The 12,685-nt window shown below is 36.8% G+C and overlaps 1 protein-coding gene across 18 annotated transcripts in view; it reads left to right on the top strand.

Moving 5' to 3' along the window:
• Positions 1-12,685, top strand: part of WDFY3 (WD repeat and FYVE domain containing 3) — a 273,205-nt gene that overhangs the window by 92,036 nt on the left and 168,484 nt on the right. For all 18 annotated transcript variants that reach the window (XM_072755759.1, XM_072755760.1, XM_072755764.1 and 15 more), the window contains one exon: positions 1,186-1,396. In XM_072755759.1, coding sequence (XP_072611860.1) covers positions 1,217-1,396 — 180 coding nt within the window. In that variant the 5' untranslated portion in view covers positions 1,186-1,216. The remainder of the gene's footprint in view (positions 1-1,185; positions 1,397-12,685) is intronic.

Consider the following 12,685-nt stretch of genomic DNA (forward strand, 5'->3'; position numbering starts at 1 on the left):
CAGTAGACCAATGTTTAGTAAGTAGAGCTCTAGCCTTGCACTAATCTTTTATTTCTTAAGAAATGGCATTACTGGCTAATGTGGTTATACAGCAAAATTAAAAACTAATCTTCAGGTTATTCCTACTTTTCTACAGATTAAAAAGCTAATTGCCTTTTATCCAAATTCTGTATATTCATAATGTCTTCCCAGCCCTTCTGGTTCCTTTTGTAATATACCCTCTTTTTGTATCTGAAATTAGGTGATTGCTGGAGCAGTCAGTGGTGATTGAAAAGGGCTGATGATGCTTTCTAAATGCTTAGTGTTATTGATTCTGGCACATATCCTAACCCAGTTATTGGTTTGTTTATTTCTTAACTGCAGCTCTAGTCAGGAATACATTTTACATTGTCATTTAGTATGCATGAATCACCTAAAATAAGTTGCATGAAATGATAATCCCCCTTACTATATGTATTCCAATATCTTCCATTTCACTTTTTTTAACGTGCATCATGATCCACTAAATGAATTAACATGACTTGCCAGAGTTTCAAATTCTAGTCTGAAAAAGTGATCTTCAAGCTATATGAAAATTTTTACTGTCGTCTTATGATTTGTAAAATACATTGGGATGCATTCATTTTAATTTGTACATTTTCAAACTGTAATAAAGTAGACTCTTCAAACAGGTACCCAAACTGTAATCCTTCATCTAAAAAAAAATTAAAAATAGAAAACCTTATGTTTCCGGGGGCATAGGCTGGTTATTTGTTTTGCTTGTTTGTTTTGGAGTGGTGTTTTTTTTTATTGGTTTGGTGTTTTGAGATTAGGGTGAACTTTCTATTCTTCATTCTTTTTATATCTGCTCAGCTATTAAGCAACAATATTAATAGTGAGATTTGTGGTCCCTTTATTTGTTGAACTTCATATGACTTAGTTGGAAACATTTGACACTTGTCCAATTAATGTTCTACATTTTATACACATTGTTCCAAAGCTAGTAGGAATATTGAGTGCCATGATTCCTAATATGTCACTTAGGGAGACTTATCAAAATTAGCTTTGCCTCTCTACATTTTCTATTTAAAGAAGAAGAAAAAAACATTTCAAACAGGATTTTGTGTTTTTCTGGCTTTTTTTAAGCTCTTGACCTGATCAGGATGATGACATTTTGACTGTCTATGTATGAACATCTTTCCACAGAATTAGAAGTGTTTATCACCAACCAGCCAAGATGAACATGGTGAAGAGGATTATGGGGCGACCGAGGCAGGAGGAGTGCAGCCCCCAAGACAACGCCTTAGGACTGATGCACCTCCGCCGTCTCTTCACGGAGTTGTGCCATCCTCCCCGGCACATGACTCAGAAGGAACAAGAGGAGAAGCTGTACATGATGCTGCCAGTGTTTAACAGGGTAAGTCCTGGTTGCCAAGGCCAGGCCTTCCAAGGCAGGGTGGCACTGCAGGAATTTTAAGGTTATAATAAATCATAGGTAGGAAAAAATGATAGAATGAGTTGTTTTTGTTGTTTTTTTTAATATTTATTTTTATTCATGAGAGACAGAGAGAGAGAGAGAGAGAGAGAGTGGCAGAGAGAGAGAGGGAGAGAGAGAGGCAGAGACACAGGCAGAGGGAGAAGCAGGCTCCATTCAGGGAGCCCCATGTGGGACTCGATCCCAGGTCTCCAGGATCACACCCTGGGCTGAAGGCAGGTGCTAAACTGCTGAGCCACCCAGGGATCCCCTAGAATGAGTTTTTAAGAAGCTTGATGTTTTCATTCCTTTTTTTCAGTTTGAATAAACCATGTGACTATCTGAGACCTGGTCAGAGTGAACTTCATTTAGTTCTAACAGATAAAAGGAAGACTGAGCATTCTTTACAATATTCCTATAGTGGTTGAGTTTTGGAAGGGGATAGGAATTACCACTTGTCATTTCCATTATTTTTTGAAATGATAGTTAATTGCCTGAGTATTTTGTACACTTTACAGAATCATCTCAGTTTGCTCTGTTGTTTGGCAGGTTCTCTGTAAGAGATTTTGAAAGAGGATATTTATAGGCCCAAGATTGAGTCTAAATAGAGTTAGTTTCTTAAGATATTTTGTTAAGTTAAATAGAGTTAGTTTCTTAAGATATTTTGTTAAGTTAATTACATGTAGCAATCTTGGTGGGGATATTTAAAATAATTTTTATATTTTTATCAGAGGTGTACAAGTCCATAGTTTAAAAAGTCAGTAGTTCCATAGGGCTTTTAGATGCTCCACCATTCACTGCCAATTACTGCAGCTACTTGTAACTCTTTCAGCACTGAAGAGCACCCCTTGAGAGAAAGTTGTCTAAAAGTCTGTGGAGATTGGGGAAAGGACATCTCCTCCAAGAATGTGATGTGGGTGTGCCTGGGCAGCTCAGTCAGTTGAATGTCCAACTCTTGATTTTGGCTCAGGTCATGATCTTGGGGTTGTGGGTTCCAACTCCATCTAGGGTTCCGTGCTCAGCAGGGAATCTACTTGAGACTCTTTCTCTCCCTCTCCCCTTTCCCCTGTTTGGATGCTCTCTCTGTCTCATAAATAATTAAATCTTAAAAAAAAGAAAATATGATGTGATTCTTGAGGTCTTAAAAGATAAACATTAGCACAAATGGAATTAACTAGACTCAATTAACCACGGAGTTAATTTATGTAAGAGATAAAGCTGAGTCAAGGGATGCGTGGGTGTCTCAGCGGTTGTGTGTCCACCTGTGGCTCAGGGCGTGATCCCGGACTCCCGGGCTCGAGTTCCACATCGGGCTTCCTGCATAGAGCCTGCTTCTCTCTCTGCCTAGGTCTCTGCCTCTCTCTCTGTGTGTCTTTCATGAATAAAATGCAATCTTTAAAAAAAAATAAAGCCGAGTCAAGATAAAGGTAAATATTTTCATATCTGCCAGTATCTATAAGGAGTCCAAGACGTTGATTTCATATCGAGGAGGATAAAAAAATAAGACTGTCAAGATTGATAGGAGGCACATCAAGATGGATTTGTATATTGTATTAGGACCCAATTCTTTTTCCTGGCGTCATACAGAGCCAGTGAAGTATTTTAACAATAGAATAAGAGAGTAGAAGGGACCAAGGCAGGTTATCTTCTAGGTTTCTAATTTGGGAAATGTTTTTCCCAGTTGCTGAGACAAAAAGGTTTAAAAGATCTAGTCACTTTGGATCATTGAGTCTGAACTATTTGTAAGCTTCCCAAGTGGATGTATTCAATAAGCAATTAGAAGCTCAGGTAGAGAATTTGGCTGGATATGTGCTTTGGGGACTCTGGCACAGATGGGGTAGTTGGAACCCTGGAAAGGGATGAGCAGTTACTCATGGTTTATACTGCCAAGTGAGAAGAGCACTAGGCTAAGGATGAACCATGGTGAATATGAAAGTCTGATGAAAGAAGGGGAACCCATGAAAGATACAGAGTATGAGCTGGTCAGTAGCACTACAAACAGAATCAGGAGAGGGGTGGTTATCAAGCTCAAAAGATAAATGTAAGGAGAGAGAGAGTAGTCAACACTATCATGTACCATAGACCCAGTAAGATGAAGATTGAAAAATGTTCATGAAATTTGCCAGTTTGTAAGTTACTAGAATGCAGAGCCAGAAAACAGTGAATTGAGGAGTGAATGGGAGATGAAAAGAGACAGTAAGTATATACTGGGGTGGTAGAAATTTTGAAAGAAAAGATAACAAAAGAAATTGATGGATATGAACTTGGTGATGAGAAGGGGTTTTTTTGTATGTTTGTAGTGTTTTGCTTTGTAAAGATGGAGGAGATGCAGCTCATAAAAAGAAGGGAAGAAAGCAGAAGGGGAGATTTGGAAAATTTTAAGAGTGAAATTGAGGGAGGAGAGCATGGAGTCAAATTAAGGGGGGTGGGGGTGGGGGCAGGTGAGCCTTGACCAGGAGAAAGATTCTTCATCCTGGAGGAGAGCACGTATTGTTGGGTGTGTGAATATGGTTTGTATTTAAATGAAAAGTTGAATAAGATCTTGCTTGATGACCTTGGTTTCTTGTAGTCATCAACAGAAGATGTTATCTGTAAAGAGCCTTGGAGTAAATTAGGTTAGGGGGCTTAAGGAAATTGTGATGATTTGGAATATTATGAAAGGGAATGAGAGAGATAGTTGAAAAGATGGTAAAAGAATTAAGGTATTGAGGGTCCAATGAAAGTTAGAGATGATAGATTTGTACTGGATCTTATCCATGTGGGTGTGTGATTTTTGTAGGCATTCAGCAGCATGTGGGTAGAAGTAGAGGCAGATAGATACATTAGTTGTTGGGATTGAGGTTTTGCGAGGGTAGTAAGGCAGAAGGGGTAGAAGGAAATAGATCAGTTCACATATCACCTATTGGGTTGAGTAGAAGAGAAGAGCAGGTGCAAACATTAGCACATTTCGAGGATGTTCATTTTCTTTAATCTATGAAATAAGAGACAGAATGATGGACAGAGGTTATGGTAGAGTACGAGTATGCAAAGAGGTGAGAAAAGGTTTAAAATAGCTGTTTTGAAAGTGAGAGAGAGAAACTGATTATGGAGAAGCCATTTTTTTCAAGCCCTGGTGAGGTAACAGTCATTAATTTTTATTGGAATCAGTTCTGGGAAGTTTTTTTTTATTTTTGTTTTACCTCAGTGTCACTATGTACTATTGTCTACCGGATAGTTTGAGGTAATTTCCTTCTCTCAGACTTATGCACGTTTACAAAGTGTTGATAATGTTCAGAATAGTTAGGGCTATTGTTCTCAGCTATTAACATAAATTAGTAAGTAATATCTTACATATGTGCCTCATGTATTTCATCAGTTGGGCTTCTACAGCCAATTTAATGAGACTTAGACTGGAAGAATCATCTAAATATATATATATATATATATATATATATGTATATATATATATATATATTTTTTTTTTTTTTTTAAGTAGATTTAAGATGCCTTAGTGATGGGACGCCTGGGTGGCTCAGCAGTTGAACATCTGCCTTTGGCTCAGGGCATGAGCCCGGAGTCCTGGGATCGAGTCCCGCATCGGGCTCCTGCATGGAGCCTGCTTCTCCCTCTGCCTGTGTCTCTGCCTCTCTTTCTGTGTCTCTCATGAGTAAATAAATAAAATCTTAAAAAAAAAAAAAGATGCTTTAGTGATTCCCTGTTGCTTAGACTGTGACTCTTTTGTATATTGTCATGTTTCATTAAGTATTCTTTCTTTTTTTTTTTTTTTAATTTTTTTTTTAAGTATTCTTTCAAGTCAAAAGTTTTTAATTGCCTGAGTAAAAGCACATATGTATATGCATTGTCTTATATACCTCTAATACAATGAGTGATTTAATTATCATAAAAGGTCAGCTGTTGGGTAGCCCCGGTGGCGCAGCGGTTTAGCGCCGCCTGCAGCCCGGGGTGTGATCCTGGAGACCCAGGATCGAGTCCCATATCGGGCTTCTTGCAGGGAGCCTGCTTCTCCCTTTGCCTGTGTCTCTGCCTCTCTCTTTGCGCTCTCTCTGAATGAATAAATAAATAAATCTTTTTTTTTTTTTAAAGAGGTCAGCTGTTAACTAATGAAAAGAGAGGAAGTTATCTCTGTACCATTATGACCAATTTAAAAAGTATATAAAGAGTATTTATTGGATTATAATAAACTAAAATCCTTAGATAAGACATTCCATTCATTAGGTTTTGAAATACTTCATGTATTATTTAGTGTTTGACCATTTATACACGAACATTCTCCACTGCTAAGAAATAGCTTTAATGGGAGGCATCTGGGTGGCTCAGTTGGTAAGCATCCGACTCAGGTTTGGCTCAGGTCATGTACTCAGGGTGGTGAGATTGAGCCCTGCATCGGGCTCTGGGCTGAGGCATGGAGCCTCCTTAAGATTTTCTCTCTCTCCCTCGGTCTCTTCCCTACTTCCTCCCTCTCTAAAAAAAGAAAGAAAGAAATAGCTTTGATGAAAAATAGCTCGATATGGCTCTAGAGTTCCTACCATGATTGTTAAAAATGAATTGTACTGTCAATTTTTGAGACTTCGCTTGATTTGTACTCAATGGTAAATAAACCATATTGCTGTTAGTCATGGGCATCTATCTACAAAATTGTTTTTAAAAAAGAGTGCTCAGTAGTGTCATTTCGGTGTGTGATTTTTGCCTTTAAGAGACACAGGTTGAGAAATGACATGTGTTGAGTCCTTTTTCTGGGCCAGGGCTCATGCTGTGGTCGTCAGCTGCCTCCCATGGTCCTCATCGCAGTTCTGCAAGGAAACTGCTGCTGTCATTTGAGAGGTGGTAGTGGAGTCTGAAAATAGCTGAATAATACTTATCCAGCATTCTTAAAAATAATTAACCTTTTCAATCTTAAGAACAAAACCTTATTGACAAAATACTTAAGCTGTTCAAAAATGAATAACATTCTCATCATCTAAAAATTAACTGCCATTATTAATTACTGTGGTATATATTATCATACTTCATTGTGATTTTTTTCCTTTTTTTTCATTGTGATTTAAAATACAATTTTACTAACTAGATCTTCTTTTAGAAACTCCCCTTGATTTTGAATTATTTAGATTTGAAAAGCGCCTAAGTTGAATAGAATGTTTTTCTTCTTTTATCCCATACAAGTGACCTTTACTTTTTAAAATGTTGGCTTTAAAAGAAGAATACTCAAATTGAGAACCAAAGGAGAGATTGATCAGGAATCACACAGTTGTACTATTTGCATGTTTACAGCATTGTATTTACATATATACAGTTTAGTACTTATTACATAATACCAGTACAGCTGGTATTGGACAATGTAGCTTAGGTCTGTATGGCAGTGGATTGGCTAAATTCACATCTGAAGTAGCTATATTTTCTTACCTAGCCATAGGCAAAACTGGATAGTTGGAAGCCCCATACAGAGTAGATGAGAGAGTGTATGTTCTTATGAGGCGGGCATATCCCAAAAGGGAGAAAGGGACTGAGCTAGCTTTCTCAGTTTCCTTTCTCTTGAGTTGGTGGTCCTTCTTAGAAACAAGGAGGATACACATATTTTCCTAATCATTTATATTAATTAATAAGACTCATTTACTATGAAGTAATGCAATTATATCTTCATTGTTAATTTTTAAAATGTGTTATGTATAGCAGGTTATTCCAGGTCTCCTAATGGTCAGTACTATGTAACTTAATTTTAGATATTGCATAAGTTTAGGAAATAAAAGACACCATTTTAGAAAACTTTGTATAAATTCCAACCTCTTTTTATTGGTCCTATTTAATAAATTTTTATTTGAGTAGTTTCATTCAGTAACAAAAATATATTGAGCTTCTATTTTGTACATGGCATTAATAAATAACACTATTGATTTGTTCTCCCTGAGTATTCCAAAAGAATTTAGTTGAGGAAGTGCCAGAAAGTTTTCTGTAATTCAGGTGGATATTAAAAATGACTCTTCTGATAACAAGTCTAACCATGCTGTTCCCCTCTTAAGGTGAAACTGTAAAGTGACAGTGATAGGGTTCATGCGAAGTTTAATTGAGACAACTTAGTACTGAGTGATTTAGAGTATGGTTTGGAATCAGACCTAATTTTAATTTCTGTCTCCACCACCTTCTGGCTTGAGTTATTTAACTTCTCTTAACTTTAATTTCCTTATCTGTAAAACAAGGACACATATAGGATTTTATGAGATTTTTTTTTTTATTTTATGAGATTTAAATGACATTACGTATCAAGTATTTGAATAATACTAGGCACATTATAAATGCTTCTTGCATGGTAACTATTATTTTTATTGAATTTGCTAGATGGCATGTTTGTTCCTCACTACTCTGGGTTTTTTTTTAATCTGATTTATGAATGTCACGTATATGTTGTAGAATCATTTCTTCTGAGTTGAATGTATTACTTCAGTCTCTTGCTTAGCTCTCTCCCTTGGCAGATAGGGAAGTGGAGAACCAGAAAAACTTGACCAGTAGTCTCTGAAGAGGAGGCGAATCCAAGTCTCCTTGGACTCCCAGCTCCATGCTCCATCCTTTATGGCACACATTTAAGTACATCATTTAAGTGTTGTATGTTTTCAAGAAGTACCACTATTTGTGGAAGGTGGTTCAATATATATATACCTAATATTTTTGGATTTAATGTTGAAGTTAATCACAGAAAAATCTACTCTATTCTTTGCAACCTTATATATTCAGTATTATCTAAATGTCAGGTTCATATTTTAGTCCCTGTACCTCTCCAATCTTAGTGTGCGTATTTTCCATCTCATAAAATACATTCCAGTTTCACCTGTCTTTGTATTCCTCACGTACCTCAATGTTATGTCCCCTTTGGAGAGCTGAGCACAACTCTCCGCACTGCCCAGAACCCTCTTTCTTTTGCAATCTGAACTGTGTGACTTTGTCTCATCAAGCAGTGTCACTCATCCATGCCAGCATTGTCTCAGGGAGACCTTCTCTGACAGCCTTTCCCCACAACAGGCATTCCCTTCTAGTTACCTTGTTTACTTCCTTTAGAACATATCACTAGTGTAATTTCCATTCTTAATTTGGTTAATATTTGTCTCTTCTACTAAAATGTGCACTCCACAAGCACAAGAATCCTCTTTGCTTCATTTACTTTTGTATTCACAACTCTCTATTTACCTTTGTATTCATGACTCCAGATATTGCCGGACATATTTAGATCAATACATGTTTATGAGTGATTAAATTGGACTAAATTTATGTTAAAAGAGAAACAGATAATTTCAAATTAGCAAATAGGACATAACTCTTTTTCCATAATAGTGATTTGGTCAGTTCAAGGAAGACATATCTTTTGAAAAAAGTTTCTTATGGCAGTATAGCAGTTAAATATCAGGATTTGTGTGAAAAGGTAGTTTTGTTTTGTTTTTTTAAGAGAGCAGGGTTGGGGGGTGGGTGGTGGTGGGACAGAAGGGGAGAGAGAATCCTAAGCAGGCTCCATGCCCAGTGTGGAGCCAAACCTGGGGCTCAGTCTAACAAGCCTGAAATCATGACCTAAGCAGAAGTCAAATGTCGGTCGCTTACTGACTAAGCCACGCAGGCACCCCAAGTTAGTTGGATTTTTAACAATGTATTATTCACCTAACATGAAGACTGCTTGAAGAATTGTATCCTTTTACTGTCTAAGAAGTGATCTTTTAATCTTACGAAGTTGTCTAACCCTTCAGAATAAAATAGCTCTTAGTAATTCTTCAGAGCTGGGGTGCCTAGGTAGCTCAGTCAGTTAAGCCTCTGCCTTTAGTTCAGGTCATGATCTTGGGGTCCTGGAATTAAGCCCCACATTTGGCTCCCTACATAGCAGGGAGTTGGCTTCTCCCTCTCTGCTCATGCTTTCTTCTGTCCCTCTCAAAATAAATAAAATCTTTTACAAAATAATTCGTAGGAGCAAAATATATATTAATATATACTGAGTGATAGGAATATTGGCCTATTTTAAATTAGTTTTACAGATACCTGGGTGGCTCAGTGGTTGAGCACCTGCCTTTGGCTCAAGGCCTGATCCCTGAGTCCCAGGATCCAGTTCCACATTGGCCTTCATGCATGGAGCCTGCTTCTCCCTCTGCCTATGTCTCTGCCTCTCTCTCTCTCTCTCTGTCTCTTATGAGTAAATAAATAAAATCTTAAAATAATAAAAAGATAAATTAGTTTGGCAGAAGGCCTCATAAATGCCTTAGCAGAATACACAATTGTTTTATAAACAATAGTTATATACTCACATCTCTGAGTTGGAAGTAGGACGTTTATTCAAGCATGTGTCATTATTAGGCTTCTCAACTTCTAATCTTTTTTTTTTTTTAAGATTTTATTTATTTCAGAGAGACAGAGATAGTGAGTGGGACAGAGCATGACGGGGAGGTGAGGGAGAAGATGGCTCCCTGCTTAGCGGGAGGGGCTTCCCACTCCCCAACTTGGGGCTTGATCCTGGGACCCTGGGATCATGACTAGGCCAAAGCAGACACTTAACTAAGCCAGTTAGGCACCCCTCAATTTCTAACCTGCCTTCAATTTGTTTGTTAAAGAGTATCAGTCTAAGTTATATAGTTGAACTATAAGCACACAACATTTATCAATATCTCAGCAGAAAAAAAGCAATTTATTGAGGTCTTGAAAAGTACAGTTTATTTGTTCTTTGAGATAATGTAAAATTACTCCTGTGTCAAGTTAATGAACAGTCTTTAGATAGTTAAAGTTATATCCTGTAGAATTGATTTGTTTGGTACTTTCAGCTCAATTTGAAGGAGGTTATAAAGAATATAGTATCTGTTCTAAGAATGTAAAAAATATATTTCTGTTACAAGGATATTACATTATAAGTTATATCCCTTTTTTGAGGATCCTTGGAAAGAAATTTTCATGGTATTGTATAAAAACACAGATACTTCCTTAAATGTATATTTTTCTTACCTAAGGACACTGTGAACCAGGTGATAGAGTTTTTTTTTTGTTTTGTTTTGTTTTGTTTTTCTATTTGAGCTAAAATTTATGACCAAAACCTGGCAAATACAGAATTAGTCTTTGGTCTTAGATTTTTAATCTTTTTCCTTCCATCCATTCCCTAGCCTTGGTTTATTTCCTTTTTTTGTTTTTTCTTAATTTTAGTTTATATTCTCATGTTATATTTTATGTATCCTTCAATGCTACTTATACATCCTCTAGAATTTGTTGTGGGGAGTGGGAGATAGCATATAAATAAACATATTTAGGGAACATCCCTATAAATTAAAGTAGAATACAAAGATAAGATATGTTCCTTATGTAGTAATATTTGAATAAATAATAAGAATACAAAATACTATGAGAGCTATTAAAATAGTTTTAAAGTCTGTATTTCATTTTAACTATAAAGAACACTTTTTAAAATAATATTTCAGGGTATATCCAGTTATATAGCCATTATAATACCATTTCTTTCTTTTTTTTTTTTTAAACCATTTTTTGCCTATGACTATCGGTCCAGGTTTCATTTTCTTGTCTTCTTTGCCGAACTCACATTGTTTTATCTTTAAGAATTATGTATTCTAGAGGCTCCTGGTGGCTCAGTGGACTAAGCTTCCGACTCTTGGTTTAGGCTCAGGTCATGATTCAAGGGTCTTCAGATTGAGCTCTGCCCTGAATAGGGCTCTGTATTTAGTAAGGAGTCTGTTTGAGATTCTCTTCCCCCTCTCCTTTTGCCCTTCTCCCCTGCTTGCATGCATGCTCTCTCACCCTTGTTCTCTATAAATAAATAAGATCTCAAAAAAATTATTTATTCTAAAGTTCTTTTGTCTTAGACTTTTATTGGTTTTCTTTTTTTTTTTTTTAAAGATTTTATTTATTTATTCATGAGAGACACAGAGAGAAAGAGAGACAGAGACACAGGCAGAGGGAGAAGCAGGCTCCATGCAGGGAGCCTGATGTGGGACTCGATCCCGGGTCGCCAGGATCACACCCTGGGCTGAAGATGGTGCTAAACTGCTAAGCCACCCGGGCTGTCCAGAAACAAGCAGTTTTCATGACCCTCACATTCATTTTCTTTATCCTAGTCTTTTTCCTAACAGTCTTGTTTTGGGAATTTTAGAATTTCAAAATTCTGAGCTTTAACATGAGTTTACTGAATTCTGTATTCAGCCTAGGACTTAACCATAGATAAATCCCTGCTTTTCACCATCTGATGTATCTCTGTGCCATCATAGAACCTTACCATTTTTCTCTAACTTCTTTTTTTAAAAAAAGAATCTTTTTTAAAAAGATTTACTTACTGATTTTAGAGCATGTGCATGTGGGCCAGTGGGGGGAGGGACAGAGGGAAAAATCTTCAAGCAGACTCCCTACTGAGTATGGAGCCATACAAAGAGTGGGGCTGGATCTCAAGACCCATGGATCAGGACCTCAGCCTAAACCCAAGAGTCTGGAGCTTGACTGACTAAGCCACCCAGGGTCTCCTTTCTGTATGTAAATTCTTAATTTACGATATCTTCAGAGAAACATCATGCTTTCTAAAATTTATCAGTAAGATTGATTCAAATTTTATGGATAAATAGTCTTTGGCTTTTTATTTCATTTATTTAATCATTCATTCAAAGGTTGTGTAATATGTACTAGGAAGTGTAGCTAGATATGATTTATTGTACAAGTTGTATTTTAAACATATTATTCAAAATGGTGTTGGGAAAATTGGACAGCTACATGCAGAAGAATGAACCTAGATCATTCTCTTACACTATACACAAAGATAAACACAAAATTGTTGAAGATCTAAATGTGAGACCAGAATCCATCAAAATCCTAGAGGAGAACACAGGCAACAACCTTTTTGAACTTGGCAACAGCAACTTATTGCAAGACACATCTATGAAGGCAAGGGAAACAAAAGCAAAAATGAACTCTTGGGACTTCATCAACATAAAAAGCTTCTGCACAGTGAAGGAAATAATCAATAATACTGAAAGACAACCTACAGAATGGGAAAAGATATTCACAAATGACATATCAGATAAAGGGTTAGTATCCAAGATCTATAAAGAACATATCAAACTCAACACCCAAGAAACAAATGATCCAGTCATGAAATGGGCAGAGACATGAACAGACATTTCTCCAAAGAAGACCTACACATAGCCAACAAGCACGTGAGAAAATGCTCGGCATTATTTGCATTCAGGGAAATACAAATCAAAACCACAATGAGATACCACCCCA

This window comes from Vulpes vulpes, chromosome 4 (genome assembly GCF_048418805.1).
Source record: "Vulpes vulpes isolate BD-2025 chromosome 4, VulVul3, whole genome shotgun sequence".
Taxonomy (NCBI): domain Eukaryota; kingdom Metazoa; phylum Chordata; class Mammalia; order Carnivora; family Canidae; genus Vulpes; species Vulpes vulpes.